The 16,256-nt window shown below is 53.1% G+C and overlaps 1 protein-coding gene across 4 annotated transcripts in view; it reads right to left on the bottom strand.

Moving 5' to 3' along the window:
- The window catches only part of DENND2B (DENN domain containing 2B), a 104,629-nt gene that overhangs the window by 1,432 nt on the left and 86,941 nt on the right, over positions 1 to 16,256 (bottom strand). For all 4 annotated transcript variants that reach the window (XM_010985931.3, XM_010985930.3, XM_031460078.2 and 1 more), the window contains 10 exons: positions 15,763 to 15,947; positions 14,601 to 14,710; positions 14,341 to 14,410; positions 11,536 to 11,613; positions 10,843 to 10,983; positions 6,988 to 7,136; positions 3,238 to 3,415; positions 2,891 to 2,932; positions 1,800 to 1,911; positions 828 to 1,067 (listed from right to left, as the gene is read on the bottom strand). In XM_010985931.3, the coding sequence (XP_010984233.1) occupies positions 828 to 1,067; positions 1,800 to 1,911; positions 2,891 to 2,932; positions 3,238 to 3,415; positions 6,988 to 7,136; positions 10,843 to 10,983; positions 11,536 to 11,613; positions 14,341 to 14,410; positions 14,601 to 14,710; positions 15,763 to 15,947 (1,305 nt within the window). The remainder of the gene's footprint in view (positions 1 to 827; positions 1,068 to 1,799; positions 1,912 to 2,890; positions 2,933 to 3,237; positions 3,416 to 6,987; positions 7,137 to 10,842; positions 10,984 to 11,535; positions 11,614 to 14,340; positions 14,411 to 14,600; positions 14,711 to 15,762; positions 15,948 to 16,256) is intronic.

Below are 16,256 nucleotides of genomic sequence, written 5' to 3'. Positions count from 1 at the left end.
GGGAAGGGGAGGTGGCCTGGAGCCAGGGGGTGGACAAGGGGCACGGATCCCAAAAAGGGAGAAACCATAGATCTGCAATTATAACTTATAGGAGCATCTTATCAGAATTCAGACTGGCTCATCAAAAGTATCCTTAATGACATCTCACTGGTGTCCACTGCTGACAACAAGTGGCCCTCAATACCTTGCCTCCCAGTGCACATTCCTGAGCTGCATTATAGTGAGGATGCCATTCCTCCTATCAGAGCTGCCCCGAAGTGGACACCTTCTCTAGTTCCTTTTAGACCACTCTACCATGTTGTTTCAAAAGGTTTGTTACACTAAATGGACAGTATTAGTGGACAGAAGAAATAACCCCGAGGTTAGACAGAAGGGTGCTGATGAGATGGAAAAGACTTAAACTGAGCAAAGCTGATGAAATAACAGATAAGATGACCTGCTCTGAATGCAGACTGCCACCAACCTAAGACAGAGCTAGGGCTTTCTCTCAGCCCCTAGGTTCTCAGAACTCCCTAAATTGTGCAGTCTAGTCTTTTTCTCTGAATAAAGGCATGCGAAGAGGGGGTAGGTGGAGGTAAGCCCCCACTCTCTTGCCACATGGCTCCAGCCTGTGCCCAGCCTTGTGAAGGTACTTTACTGGGGCAGGACACACTGGCCTTGGTGGTCTCTATCAGAAGAAAAGGGATATTAGGAGGTCTGTCCTGGTTGATACCCAAAAGCTTCCTGATGGATACTCGGTGCCTGGCTACTCTGCCGGCAGCAGAAAAGTTAGAGGAAGACACCTTCTAGCCCTCCAGAGCCCCCACCCCAGGCTCTTCTGGCCTTACCCTTTGCCCGACACTTTCTTAGCTCCCTGTCTTGGATGAAGCCAGCAAACATCTGAGACTCCATAAAAACTTCAAGAAAACGGCGGATGCTTTTTGAGGCCACAGACTTGCGGAAAGCCTCTCGCTGAAAGGCTCTCTCCCCCTTTTCACTCTGGGTCAGGAAGAGAGAGTAGTGCCCAACAGTCTCCACAAAGAACCGGATAAACACCTCTGACACCAGCCCATTGAGGGTATTACATTCTGGAAAAGAAAAGAAAATCTCTGAGGTTCAGGTCAAGAGCCTGCAATCCCAACCTCCAGCTGGTGGTGTTTCCCTCTCCCCAACAAAACTCCAGCCAGAACCACTTATCTGTTCTTGAACCTTTCACTCTTGTACTCCTGGGCTTGTCGCTAGCCCACGAGCCAGGAGGGAAACTGCTCTGAACATGGACGCTGGCAAATACTTGCTAGATGAGTGAGAATGGAGATCAGAGACCAGAGCACTGCCTTCCCCACCCCCCTCACCTTGGGTGGTTTTCCTGGTTTCCCAGGAAGGGGAAGTTCCCTCCATCTCCTGCAGTGGCTCAAGGCAAGGCTGGGGAGGGAGGAATAACTAGTGTCCTGTCAGCAAGAAGAGTCTTTATGGTTGCCAATTTTCTGTGGGTTTTTATCCCCAAACCTCCTGAGGTAGAGAAGTGTCAGAGGCAAGAGTGTAGCTTTGCAGTCTGGGCCACCATAGAGCAGCCCCAGTGTTGTTTAAGTTTCTGAACTCCCTCTGATAAAATACCACAACACTTCTCTCCCTTCGGACCCAGTCAAGCTGTAACTCCCTGGACCCCACTGGTAGCTGGGCTAGAGAATTCTAGGCTAAAGTGAGACCAAGGTCCTATACCTGGAGTTTCATCAGTCAGAAGGGTCTGGTGCATGGAGACAGGGTCCAGGCTGTCTGAAGCCTGACCCAGAGCAGAGGGAGCCTGGGACCAGGTCACTCACCATCGTCGGAATCGCTGTCAGAGTCCTGGGAGATCAGCTCGCTCTTCCTCTCTAGAGCCTGCTCCAGAGCCGCCTGTAGCTTCCTAGGTAACAGCGTGTCCTCATCATCCATCTGCAGAGAGAAGACGCAGTGACACTGACTGAGCACCGCACTTTGTTCCAGCCCTGTTGTAAGAGCTTAAATAATAATTTCATTTCATTCTCCCAATAACCTTGATACTGTATTATCAACCTCATTTTAAGATGAGGAGCTGAGGCAGAGAGAGAGAGTTTAAAGAAACTTGTCCAAGGTCACAGAGATAAAAAGTGGTGGAGTGGGTGGCATTCACTGCCCAGAGCCAATAGGGATTCCCACTCCAGCACCAGGATGCAGTCTCCCCAGTTTCTACATCCTCAGCTCCTGGTGGGAAGCACAGCTGGCTGGGGACATGGAGACTGTGGCCCAGCCTGTGTCTCAGGTACGAGGTTAGGCTATTTCTGTTTGTATTCTGGTTGAGTGTCTGTACCTTGACACTCTGTACCCAGGGGTCATAGCTCTATCAGTGGTGTGTAACAGACTACATTCCCAGAGGGTATAGCATTGGGTTGTGTTCCTTTATAGAGAACCAGGAGGGTTTCCATCACTAACAGGCTTTTTGAAGTTGACAATGATCGCAGACTTTTACATTCCATAGGGTTCTGTGCGTCATGTGTAATCCTCCTGCAACATTTCAAGGCAGGTGTTATCACCGTGCTTGTTTTACAGATGAGAACTCTGGCTCAGAGAAGTTCAGAGGCCTATCCAAGATCATGTATCTCAAAGGTGGCAGAGGGCAGAGGTCAAGTCTTCTGACTTCCAGGCCATGTTCCTCCCACTCCCACACTGCCTTCCAGAAGCTGATGATGCCAGCCAGAACGGCAGATCCTGCTAAGGTGTCAGGACTTTTCAGAGCAGCTTCTCCCCACCACTGTCTATGCTGTAAATGTGGAACCCAGAGAGCTCAACAATCGGGCTGTGAAGGTGGAGCAGTGTGTGTGACGGTGTCGGTTGCTCTGCATCAAACAAGCACCCACCCTAGGGCAGGCCGTGTTCTGCAGTGTCCCGCTCTTACCTGTCGGATGAATCGGTCAGACCCCAGATTCACCATCAGTGCCTGAGAAAAAGAGCCATGTGGGGCAGTGATTCAGCGTATGAATCCTTGCAGTGCCCTCCCCAGACCTCCAGGCCTCCTGGATTCCCAGGGTCAGATAACAGTTCCTAACTCCAGCCAGGGACAGACCTCCCAAGGAGAAAGGAAAAGAGCTGGGTACAGAGGCGCAGAGGCCACAAATGAGAAGACCCCAGAAGACCTTCTCCTCTCTCCTTTCCCCCTCCCACCCTTCCCTCCCGGGGGTTTCTGTTCCTTCTGCCTCTTCCTTTCTCCACCCTTCCCCCCAGCTGGTTCCCCAGGTGGCCCACCTCCTCCACAGGCAGCTCCTTCAGTTTGGGGAGGGAGCTGGAGAGCAAGCCAACCAGGAAAGGGGTGGGACAGCAGACGATGTCGATCATGGAGGCCGGGAGGACAGGAATGAAGGTGTGCTGCCAGGAGAAGGGGTAGAGCAAGGCCACCACCGCATGGGAGCAGCTGGATAGGGTACTGGTAGACAGACAGACAAAGCACTGAGCCCAGGCCAGGCACCTTCAGGGAAGGGGAGTTAGAGCCTGCTGGGACAGGCTCAGGACATCCTTTCATGTTAAAATACCCCCCTCCCAGTGCAACAAAATTGCTAAGGGGGCTCGGGCCTGGGTCTGACCCTGCCGATTGGTGAAGCTCCCACATTCCCACTGCTCATGGTCTCAAGGACAGTGGTGCTACCCTCTTCGGTAACTCTCTAGAACCAGCCATGAGGGTACATAGTAACACTTGAACACACACACCTACTCACCCACCAAATACACAAGTGGGCCTGACTTCGTGTGGGAGTATCAGCTCAGGCCAGGGAGTAAAAGGCAAGCTGAGCAAGGGTTGATCACAGATTCATAGTGTGTAAGAGCTGGAAACTCCTACAGGAGTCACCTTATCAATTCCACATTTTACATCTGGGGCTGCTGATAATCAGGCTCAGGCTGGTCATAAGTGGCAGACTTGGGACACAGTTTTCCTGTCTCCCAGCCCAGTGTTACTTCTCCCGCTCTGCCCTCAGTCCATTCCTTCCTCTCCTGACTGGAAAAAGTGGTTTGACTGAGGACCACTGACTGAGGTGAGGCTGGCACCATTCTTATCCAGTGCCGTCTTTCCTCAGGATCCAAAAAACAGCCACAGGTTTCAGTGGGATCATCCCTCCCTTGGCCTAGAGGGGGCTCCCGGCCTCCAGCACTACAGGGCTCGCTGTCCAAGCAGAATGACTGAAGCGAGCCCGGAAGAAAAGCTCCAGGGTACTAGCTAAACGGCACAGGAGTGAGTGCTGAGGGCCAGTACGGGACACCAGTCAACACGGGGGGCACACCAGGCCTGAACCATCTGTCAGGAGCCGGGTCAAAAGCACTCCCCTAGGGACCGTGTTAGAGAAGAGGAAACGGGCCCAGAGTCATGGTGCCAAGTCCATGACAGAAATAAACCCTCTTTTCCAGAAGGATCTCTGGATGTTCACAAGTGTTTGGACAGCCAGTGCCTTGCTTGGCTGACCTCCCACCCTATGGATAACTAAAACACTGCTGAGCCTTGAGGCAGAGACAGGTATCCTGGCCCTGCCAGCCCTTCCCCTGGGGACAGCAGCTCCCCACACCTCAGGGACAGCCATCTGAAAAAGATCTGGAAAAGGGCTGTCTCAGGGTCAAAGGAAACACTGATCTCCTCAATGCCCTCCAAGGGACCTGAGGCTTGGAGGCAGATGCCTCATACAACCCTAGGGCTGATCACTGCAGAGCCAGTGTGTGCACACATGCACCCCTCCCACTTACACAGACATCAAAACTAGGCTAGAGGGACAAAGGACTTGTGGAAAACCTAAAACATGAGCAACAGAACATGGCCGGCTGGACTTACTGAGCCCTGATCCCAGCCCAGGTCTGTGTGCCCTCACTGTGCCGCTGCTCTGCCCCTCCAGTCAGAGGCGGACCTCAAGCAGGGAGGACATCATTTCTAAGACCCAAGATTGGCAGGACCTGAATGCCGGCCAGGCCAGAACAGGGCCCTGGGGTGTCTTCTCCCAGAACGGTCCTGGAATGTGTTCAGAGGCAGTGGCTGCCACAGGAAACAATCTCTGTGTTCACAGCCCTGCTGGAGCCAGGCTGAGGGTGGGGTGGCAAAGAGGAGGCTCTGCCCGGGTGAGGGAGTAGAACCTTCAGGAAAAGAAAGCTCAGGGTCCGTGCTCTGCCAGGGGCATCAAGGTGTGACCAGTCCAGAGCCTCACAGCCGGGGCTTGGCTGGTGGACAGTGAATACGGACGGCAGAAAGGCGCAGACGGCCCCAAGGGGCTGCTGTACCTGGCTAGTTGCAGCTGCTGGCTGGGTCCCTTCACGAGGCTTGCAGGCCCAGGACATATAGAAACACTGAGGGTGTAAAGGGAAGTGAGGGGCAATCTTCATTTCTAAACCTGGCTCTCTCTGGAAAAGTCAGAAGCTCTGGTTTTTCCTCCTTCTCCTGGGCTGAGAGTGGGTCTGAGTTTCTGCCCCAACGCCCTAGGACATTTGGGCATCCATTTCTCCTGTTCCCTCATGACCCCCTCATACATGCAGAATGACCCCAGGGACCCTGGCTTACTGGGGAACAAACCAGGAAGAGGATTTTTCTTTTCTGCCCCTCATGCCAGCATCTGGCATATGGTATGGCACATAGCAGACAGTTTAATAAATGTCTCAGCGACTAAATTAATTCCACCACTCTGAAGAAACCACTGTCCCCTGTGGTAGGTTCTTTGACACAAAATATACAATGTATTGCCTAGATCTCTTCTCCCTGCCTGTCCCACCCCCTAGATATATACTCTTTCCTATGGTCTGAATGTCTGTGTCCCCCAAATTCTTTGTTGAAATACTAGCCCCCCAAATATGGTATTAGGAGGTGGGGCCTTTGGGAGGTGCTTAGGTCATGAAAGTGGAGCCGTCATGAATGGGATCAGTAAAAAGATCATAAAAGAGACCCCCCAGAGATCCCACACCCCTCTTCCACCATGCGAAGATACAATGAGAAGGCAACAGCTATGAACTTGGAAAAGGGCCCTGACGAGAATGTGACCATGCCGGCACCTTGATCTTGGACTTTCAGCCTCCACAGCTGTGAGAAATAAATTTCTGTTGTTTATAAGCCATCCAGTCTGTGTTACTTTGTTACACAGCTCGAATGGACTAAGACAGTCTTTTTTTTAAAAGCCTGGCTGCCTAGAAGAGCTTGGCTTCTTCCACAACCCCTCATGTATGTCCAGTGACATTTCTGTCACCTCTCCCTTGGCCACAACCAGATCTTGGCATCTGGAACTCGTCTGCCTCTAAATGCCAACACTTCAAACCAAGACTTCTGATCTATCCAGCTCTTTTCTTATTTCTCCTAAACCAGCTCCCCTGCCTCACTGGCACCTCCAGTCCCTGGACTTCTTTTCCCCTTTCCTAATTTGGCCAGCCTTCCTACAACCACTCTCCTCCCCAGCGCTCTCAATTCCCTGAACTCGTCCTCCGCACATCCCCAAGTGCCTGGCCCTGGGTGACTCCAGTCATTTGCATTCTCCAGGTGAGACCCTCACTGGCCTCACTGGATGGCTCAGCACTCCTTGTACTATCCCTAGTCAGTGCCCTTGCCCCTTCCTCACAGTGGCTCTTCCTAGAGTCCATCACTCTTAAAACTCAGCATCCCACAAAGATGGCCTTGCCTCCCCTTCCAGAGGGAATGTGGCCCTCAGCTAGAAAGTTCCCTTACTTTCTTACTTTTCTCCATACAAATACACCTGTACCTAGACCGTCTTGGCTGTTGGCAAAAGAAATGTATGTCTTCTTCCTTCCAGCTAAGTCCTCCACTGGCTTCACAGTCCTGCCATCTTGGGTGTTCCCAAGCCCCACTCCCTCAGTCATCCTCTGCCCGGGTTTGCTAACCTTTCCTCTCCATTTGCTCTCAATCTCACCACACACAGACACTAAAGTGACAGCAGCCAGCATGTACTAGGGCTCCTAAGTACATGTTGGATTAACTAGTAGATGTGCCTTCCCCCCTTCTTCACTTTGCCTGCTAGGCCCTACCTGAGCTTATCTGCCACAAAAATGACCCGACGCTCCAGCAGCAGTGAGGCAAAGATCCGGATGAGCTGGCGCACACTGAGGCAGGTAAAAAGGCACTCAAAATCCACGTGCTCCAGCCGGGAATCCATGGGCCGCCGCAGCTCTAACACCTGCAGGAGAGTGGTGGGGAAAGTGGGTCAAGGCAGACCAGCTGGGAGCCACTACTGGGTCCCCCACAATGCGCCCCAATGCTGGTTTCCATTCCCGTCCTCTCTTTTGCAAGGTCTCTAATCTTCCCCACTAGGCAGTAAGACCCAGTCTCCTCCTCCCCTCAGACCACAGCTCTGTTCTTGTAGTACTCAGTCACCCTGCCTGTGGGCAAGAGGGCGATCTGTGAACATGGGAGAGGTTCCAGAAAGAGGGAGCTGAGAAGCCATTCGCCAGGCTCTCGGGAAAGCGAGCGGGAAAGCTGACTGCTCTTACAGGTAAGGAGAGTGAGGGAGCCACACAGCTTTATCTGCATGGTCCTCCCTGCCCTCTTGCCCATCTTCCTAAGGAAAGGTCTTGACCCCACCCCCGCTGACCACCCCACAACTGACCGCTGCCCTCAAGGCTAGATGAAGAGCGACATCTCCACACCAAGGACTCTGCTCACCCATCTGGAAAGACAATGCTAGGTCCTTGTTGCCATGCCTCCTCCCTTTCATGCTAGGGTTTCCTTCCAGAGGTTCTATCCTGGCTTCTAGCCTCTATCTCTAGCGTGTCTAACCCCTGTGCCAGGGACAAGGGAAACACAAGGAGAGGGATGGCTATTCCACAACCTTGCAGGAAGCACGCCTTCCTTTATCAGGGCCAAATCTAGCAATCTTCCCTCCAAAGAGGTTGCAAGGCACAGCCAGCCACTTCCCCAGGGGTAGTCATGAGGGTGGACGGTGGCCACTGACCCCGGGAGTAGGAGCAGGAGGAACTGCTGACGCTCAGGCCAGGCCAAAGCAGCAGTCACTGGGGCCTGCCTAGCCTCCCACTGGCTCCTCAGCGTATGTGGATAGCACGGATGCGCAGGATAAACCTAAGTCCCTCTTTAGCCCTGGGGTGTCAGAGCTCTCAAGGGGCTTTTACCCCTGCTCATCTCATCCGTTCCTCAGAGTCTACACAAGTGACGGTCTAGCTTCTAGCTCAGAAGTTGTCCCTCTGGGCCCCCAGGAAGAGGCAAATGGGCACAAGTCACCCTAAGGATCTCTCTTTTATGGACACCTGTTTACACCCTGTCTCTCCCCTCAGAGGGTGAAGTCCCAGAAGGCCCACTGATCAGCACAATGCTGGGTACACCCACAATGCTCAGGGCCAGCGGGCTGAAGGAATCCCACACAATTACGCCAGAGGCCTCCGCACCCCTCCTGTCCTTGCCCCACCCCAGAAAAGCTGCAGTGAAGCCCTCCCAGTCCTCCCTCCTGAGAGCCTGCATGCAGCCCAACAGACTCTGCTCTGCAGCACACGGCACCCCACTCCTACCACCCCGGGGGTTCGGGCTCCTCCAGGGAGTGAGAGTTCACACAGGCAGCTCGCAGAACCTGGGCCTCTTGACTCACCCCGCCCTCAAGGAGATCATAGTCCAGTGGAGCTGAATGAGCCTCATCACAGCCCACGAGCCTGGTGTCAGGACCGGGGAAAGGTATAATTAACACCTGCACGGGGTGCTGAGAGGGCTTGAGGAAGGGCACCCATCTCGTCTGGGGTAGGGCAGAGGTACGGGTCAGAGCAGCAGCTCAGAGCACAAGATGCTGGATCTGGTTGTCCAAGGAGAGAAGAAGGGAAGTGTCTTCAAGGCAAAAGGAAGCAGGGTTTAGGGACAGCAAGCAATTCAAGTCAGTGTGGAGAGGAGGCAGGTGAGTGGGCTGGGGCCACGTCCTGAGGACTCCCAGTCACGCTGCTGGGCTCTCAGGGCAGGGTCAGTGGCCCTGACCCAGGCCATGCATGAAGCCCCAAGTCCCCCCAAATGGGGGTGGGAGAAATGAGGCTCAAAGGCCCTAAATGGCATTTGCCACTCCCAGCAAACCCAGTGTTTCTTTAGCCAGACCCTCTCCACTCCCTGCAACAACTCATTTATTTCTTCTTCCCTCTCCTCAAACCCAACACCCTCCTCTCACTCTCAGAGGATGACCTTCTTTTCCATTTTGAAAAACCTAAAGCTATCAGATGAAAATCTCGAATCTATAAGCCACAGCCTGTCCCAGCCATTACACAAGGAAGTGCCCTTCTCTCCTAACAGAGCTGGTGCCCCCACGGGTCCCACCGCCCGGCCTTCTCCCCGACAGTCTGACTCCCCTCTCCTCTTCTGCCCTTTAACCCTTCCTCTGTTGGGCCATCCCCACCACCACCTTCAACCAACTCCCCTGGCTCCCCATTACTTTCAACCACTGCCCCTTTCCCATTTCTGCCCCCGCAAAGCCTCATGAAAGATGTCTCTACAGGCTGTTACTTCTTAATCCCATTCACTTCTCAACTCTCTCCTCTCAGGCTTCTCCTGTCAAGGCATCTCATCCTGCCCTCACCTGAGCACTCCTTCTTTCTTGAGACGCACCCTTCCTTGGCTTTCCAGCCATGTCTCCGGGTACTCCTCCAGGCACTCCTCCTGTCTTTCCCATCTTCAGGGCTGCTGCTCCTCTGCTGTAGGGCCTCCAAATGCTGGAGTCCCTCAGGACTATCTCCTCTCCCCTGTCTACACTCTTGCTACTCAACATCTTCTCTGGAGTGTCTCACAGGCACCTTAAACGTTATGTGCACAAAATCGAACTCTTCCTCCTCCCCAGCCTGCTCCTCCTTCAGGTGCTCCAGCAGTTACCCTGTGGCTCAAGCCAGAAAACTGGGAATTAGCCTTAAAATCTCCCTAACACGATTCCCTACTTCCAATCAAACACAAAGTGCAATCAATCCTAATTCTAAAGTACATCTCCAATCCATCTACTTGTCTTCATCCACCTTAACCCACGCTCCTATCCTCTCTTGCCTGTACTGCTGAACAGTATCCCAGTCGGTCTCCTTGTTTTCACTTTGGCCCATTATCTACACAGCAGCCACAGAGAGGTTTTAAAAACATATCTCAGATCATAGATCCCCGCTTTAGGTACATTCCAAAACCCTGCGCTTGGCCTAGAGGCGCACTGTGACTTCGCCCCGCTGCCTATCCACCCTGCTCGCTCCCCTGTCAGCCATCTTGGCCTGTTTTCAGTTCCTTGACAAGCATACACACTTTCTCAGTCTTTGCCTTTGCGTGCTGTCCCTCCACCCCGAGTCATCCTCTCCTGTCCACACCCTTCTCTTGGGTCTCCTTCCTCCCCTTCATCTAGTTGATTCTACTCACCAGGGGTCCCTGGTAAAATGTCATTTCCTCAGAGGAGGCCTTCCCTGGCCCCTAATCTAAAGCATGCCCCCTGTTACTCTTACTCCTGTGCTTTCACTTGGCACTTAAAACACTGAGGAGTTATCTATTTCTATGCAGAAGTATTTAATATCAGTCTCTCCCACCAGACTGTGAACTCCACAAGGACCGAGCTGTGACCCTCTTTAACTTTATGCCTCTGTCCCAAGGTCTGCACAAACCCGGACTGTGAGACAGCACATAATCAGTAAATATTTGATGAATGAATAAAAGGTGGCCTCCAGTTTAGTCCAAACAGGTCAGGGAAGGCCCCTGGGATCTGCAGAGAGTTGAGCAACAAGTAGAGTTCTGTCATTCACTTTTTCAGTCCCTGTAGATTAGGTGTGCACACGTGTCGAGCAAGGAAGGGGCCGTGCTCTGCACCTTCCAGAGACTGCAGGCAGGTCCCAAGCCAGCCCCAGGCCATGGTCTGCGAAAGAGGCAGCAGAAATCCCTACCTCATTGCCAGCACCCGGCAGGAATGTCTTCACTTTGATGGTCTTCCCTGGGGCAGGGAAGGGTGATTCCATGAGACTTCTCATGAAGGGATAGACCAAAGCGGCGGAGATCCCACGCCGGCGCTCCACCTCATCCAGAACCTGTGCCCGCCGCCAGCAGCCCAAAGAGGAAGGGTGTTAGGGCGCTGCCCTTCCCTACCTCCTAGGCAGAGAAGAGGGTAGCCCAGCATCTGAACAGCCTGGGCCAAAAGCTGGGAGATGGGGGACTGCCTTGCCAGGAGCTTCACACCCTACCCTTCCAGTTTTCCTGGTCACTCAGGGACTACTCTGCTCCCTAACGAGTCCTTGCCTCAGACCCCAAGAGGTGACTAGCTGGGCAAAGGAAATACCATTTGAGGGCTGGGTTCCTGGGCACCTGGCTCCCCCAGGGGTCTCTGTCCTCACAGACTCTGGCTCCTCCCGCAGCCCAGGGTGGGCTGTGACATGGGCTGTGACACTGCTGGAGCAGGAGCTGGTAGATGGGGAGTCAGAGAGCTTGCTTGCACTTGTACTTGTGCTTGCATTCTCGCCTTCTCTCACCCTCTCACACACACACAGGTGGTTTTCTCATCTAAGCCGCCAGCAGATACTCCTATGGGAGCTGTCAGCTGGGGGGAGGAGGAGGGGGAGGGAAGTAAACCAGAGCCCTCTTACCTTGGAAAACAAGCCGAAGCAGCCAAGGCGGCTGATGACACAGTATACCTCTGGCAACCGAGGCCCTTTCCCACTTGGCTGGGACAAGGAGGAGAGAGAGACACAGACAGAGAATGCATGATTACAATATCTGGCTCCTTCTCCTTGGGAACTGAGGACTAAGCACCACTCTTCCAGTGAAGGAAGATTTCCAAGCCTCTTCTAAACCTCTACTCAACCAGGCCCCCAAAGGAAAGGCTGCCACTCTTCGGGGGTGGGCCTCAGCCTTCACTGGGCCTTCCAGCCCAAGGTGCCAGGCTCCTGCCAAGCTCTACACAGGCTCCACCCTTCCTCCCAGCAGGACACTGATGGGGGCTGGCAAAGGACTAAGGAGTTTGGCAGAGGCTATAGGGTGATTTGTGGATTTCCATCCCTAAATCCCCGGGGCACCAGAGGAAGCAATGGTAAGGAGAGGGACTTCTGTACATTCTTGGGAGCAAGCCAGGTAGTCTTCTGCCCCCTTACAGGGGACATTCTGCAAAACATTCCTTTTCTCAGTCACTCTTTTGTCCCTTCCTTGACGCATCCCCATTCTAGGAAGGCAAATCGAAACCAGATAAGGGAAGCAAACTACTATTTACTGAATGTTTACCGTATCTGAGTCCTGGGTTTGGTACTTTCCAAAAACTGCTTAGATAGGTATTATTATCTCCATTTTATTGATGGGGAAACCAAGCTCAAAATTACTAAGTCATTGCCAAAGGTCATGTATCTAGAAGTCATGGAACCAGGAGCCTGTTTTTGGCCTCTGATTTGCTGTATTACTTCTAAAGTATGCTGCCTTCTGACAGAAAGGAAAGGAAAGAAACACAAAGATACAGGATAGAGGCATGTACAGAGCAGAGAAGAAGCACGCTTTTTTATAAAGGGGATTGGAAAGGTAGGCAGCTGGAGGAGATGTACACTGAGAGCTGCACAGGCCTGCAGCCCCCAAATGCAGGCTGGAGTGAGTCCACAGGAGTCAGCTTCCCCAGCTAGGGGCTGGCAGGGCTCTGTGGCTGCCTCTGGTTCAGAGGCCTGGAGAGCCTGGCAAGGCCGAGTGGGGTGGGAGCAGAGCAGCAGGTGCTGGCCCCTCGTGCAGGCTGCTAAGCAAATGCAGATGGGGCTATTTCAGTCTCCAAACCTGCTGGCCACACGTCACAGATCTAAAGAGAAGGCAGAATCTGTTTTTGTCCATATTAGGCCTGAAACTCACTCCTCTTTCTTTCCCTCTCCCCCGCCTCCCCTAAAGCCCCAAGTGATTAAATCAAGTATGTGGGATTTGGGTTAGAATCATTGTGTCCAATCTGTAGGAATGCCGAGCGAGTGCCAGCCCCCTTGGCAGGGACCCAGCCCAGGCCCTCTCTGAGCACGCCAGGACAAACACGCTCCTCCCTGGGGGCAGCAGGCCCGCTGCAGAGAAGCAGCTCTGCTCCATCTCTGCTCCTTCCTGCAAAGGCAGTTTTCGGAATGCTCCCCTCCAAGCCCAGGTGAATCTGCCTGGCTCCCCACCTGGAATCTGTACAGCTCCACCTTCCTTAGCCCCACTCACTGGGCATTCTATCTCCAAGTATTCCTTCTCCCAGACTACCCCTTGGGATGACCCAAGAGTACCAGACTTGGTGTTAAAGGACTTGGAGACAGTCCTGGCCCTGGCCCTCACTGGTTGTGTGACCCAGGGCAAATCCTTCCACTTCTGAATCTCAGTTTCTTAAACTATAGAATGGATATAATAATACCTCATGGGCTATTATGAAGAATGAAGAAAATGACAAGCTTAAAGCACCTAGTCTGGAACATAAATAGGTCCCAAATAATAGTTCATTCCCTTTGCTGTCCCTTCTACATTAAAAGTCCTACCTCCTCTACCAGATTAAAGCTCCTTGAAGAAAGGATCCATGCCTATCTCATCTTTATGTGCATTTAGCGTGTTGCCTGACCTTCAATAGGTGTACGGTACATGTTTCCGAATGAATAAATGACTGAATGAATGAATGCCCCAGAATTCTTAATTTGGGGTCCTTACTTATACACCACCCTTGCCTAGGATCCCCTTCATCCTGTCCCTTGTCCCACTAAGGTCTGGGGACCCTGAAACACTGTCAATAACCCAAGCCAGCGACATCCCTGGTGAGCCCCGGGGGAAAGCATGACAGGACCCTCCTTACATTTACCTAAGTCTATCTCCTGGGACTGATGGGGAGGGGGATGAGGGAGGGGATCTCTCTCAACAACATGGTTTTTATTTTCAGAACCCTCCCTTTCCCCTGAGTTCAAGACATCCCTACCAGAATCCCAAAGAAGGTACTGCTCTGTCCCTGCTCAGCCTCCAGCCCTACCAGACCATGGACAGAACGCACATCAGGCTGGCCAGGTGTGGGGGTGAGGAGGGTTGTCCTCCATCCCACCTCCACACACATACTGCTGGGGTGATATGATCCTGCAACCTGGATCAGCAATCAGAGCCCATAAGCCCAAAGAAAATGAATGAAAAGAAAAAGTATAGAAAAGCTAAAAATATACGACAGCCCAGTAGAAGGTGATTCACTCTCTTCCCTTATTGCAGATTATCTTAGATCCTGGGGCCAAATAAGAGAGGCCACTTTGAGCCCTGCGATCCCAGGAGTGCTGTGTGTGTGTTTGCATGTGTGTGGTGGTGGCCTCAGAGAGCACACAAGGGAGCAGAACACAGGAGTTACTACAAGCTCAAGCTGAAGAAGGGCACGCACACACACACACACACACACTCTGTGGCCCAGCCCCTGAGGACTGAATGGCCCTACTCACCAGCAAGCGCCTGCAGTAGCCAAAGCGTCTGCTGCCATCTTCCCCAGTCAGCATGAAAGAAAAAGTCTCACTGGAACAGGGAGAAGTCTGGCATCAGGGAGGAAACAACCCCCAAGAAGAGGGACTGCCTTCCCAGGGAGGGGTGGAGGGCCCGGCTGCTGTAGGAGAGGAGGCGGGGGCTCAGGTGGGCCCCGCTCAGCTGCCCACTGCCATGGGCTGTGGCCCCTTCCTCCCTCCAGCCAGGCCAGGCCGAGCCTCACCTGCTGTACTCTGACACAGGCAGCCAGTCCTTGGCATCAGGGAAGCAAAACTGGGGAATAGCCTTGAGCCTCTCCTCTGCCTCCCGCATCTGCTTGGTGGGTCGATCCAGCTGCAAGGAAGGGGAACGTGGGGAGAGACAGATAAGAGAAAACATGGAAGTTGGGGGAGCAAGGGGTAGCTGAGAAATATCTCCTCCCCCGAGAGCCTGAGGTGGCACTCTCTCAACTGGCATGCTTCTCAGCAACCCCAGCCCCACTCCCAATTCCTACAGAGAGGTCTGGGTGTGGGTTGAGTCATCATTTATTCATTCAAACTAGCACCTTCTATGTGGCACCTGGCACTCCGCCATGTGCTGGGTAACCAACAGGAAACAAAAGTGGACGAGGTCCCTGTCCCTGAACGTTTTGATCAGCAGAGTGAGATAACCAACAACAAAATTTCAGAGGGTGTCACAAAGGAAATAAACCAGGGTGGAGATACGACAAAGGTAACTCGGTGGGGAGATGGGCTACTTTCATGGGGCTGGAAGGATCTCCTGGAATAGGTACTATTTGAGCAGAGAATGAAGAATGAGAAAGAGCCAGCAGCCAAGTGAAGGGTGAAGAAAGAAGATTCCAGGCAAAGGCAACGCAGAGAGAAAGGGCCTGAGTGTTAAAGAAAAAGAGGCAGATGGGCTGGCTGGGGATGAGCAGGGAAGGAGGGGTAAGAGGGGCAGGTGGAGGAAATGGGCAGTGACTGCTAATGGGACAGGGTTTCTCTCTAGGGTGACGAAAATGTTCTAAAGTTGATTGTATAACTGTGAATATACTGAAAGTCACTGAAACATACACTTTAAACAGATGAATTGTATAGTATGTGATTTTATCTCAATAAAATGGTTTAAAAAAGGAGTAAGGTAGAGAAGTGGCTGGGGGCCCTCCCTCAGGCCCCTCACAGTCCTTGTAAACAACGTGGATCTTATTCTAGGTAGAGCGGGGGGTGTTCTCTCAGCCCTCGGCCTCCAAATAATCACTGGCCCAAACCCACAACCTCCAAAGCCCTCTCCTCCCTCCTGGCTATAGGGAGCCATGCTCAGGGAGGGTGCAGCGAGGCAGGAACGGGATCTCTCTTCTTCCCCAGATGGGCCGGGCAGAAAGAAGGCGGCACAGGAGAGGGCCTCACCTTGGGAAACTGGTAGGAGACTTCAGGGAGGTAGGTGTTTCGGGATGGCTTCTTTTTGAGGGATACCACCACGAAGTACTCAAACAGCTCCCGCTCCTGCCACTCCAGCAGCTCCAGCTCCAGGGTCCGGTAGCTGGGTGCACGCTTCAGCATGGACTGGATATGGACTAAGCGCTGTGTGTGGGCTGAGGGCACGTCACACATCAGAGACAGGCGGCTGGGCCCTCAAGACCTCATGTCAGCCGCCTCCACCGCAGACTCAGGGCTCCATCTCTGCGGGTCACCTCTAAGTGCACGAGCCTAGTCTGACACCCTGGCCCAGCGAGGTGTGGGGGAGAAGCGGCAGGAGCAAGATGTCTGGACTGTCCGTCCTGACACGGGAGCTACGAGCCTGGGCCTTCTGGAGCCCCTGAAGGCTGAGCTGGGGCCAATAAGACTGCCTGAGCCAGGCAAACCCAGGAATGTATCAGTGGCACACACCCACCCCTGCCCCT

Source organism: Camelus dromedarius, chromosome 12 (assembly GCF_036321535.1).
Source record: "Camelus dromedarius isolate mCamDro1 chromosome 12, mCamDro1.pat, whole genome shotgun sequence".
NCBI classification, from domain to species: domain Eukaryota; kingdom Metazoa; phylum Chordata; class Mammalia; order Artiodactyla; family Camelidae; genus Camelus; species Camelus dromedarius.
This window is presented reverse-complemented; position numbering and strand designations above follow the sequence as displayed.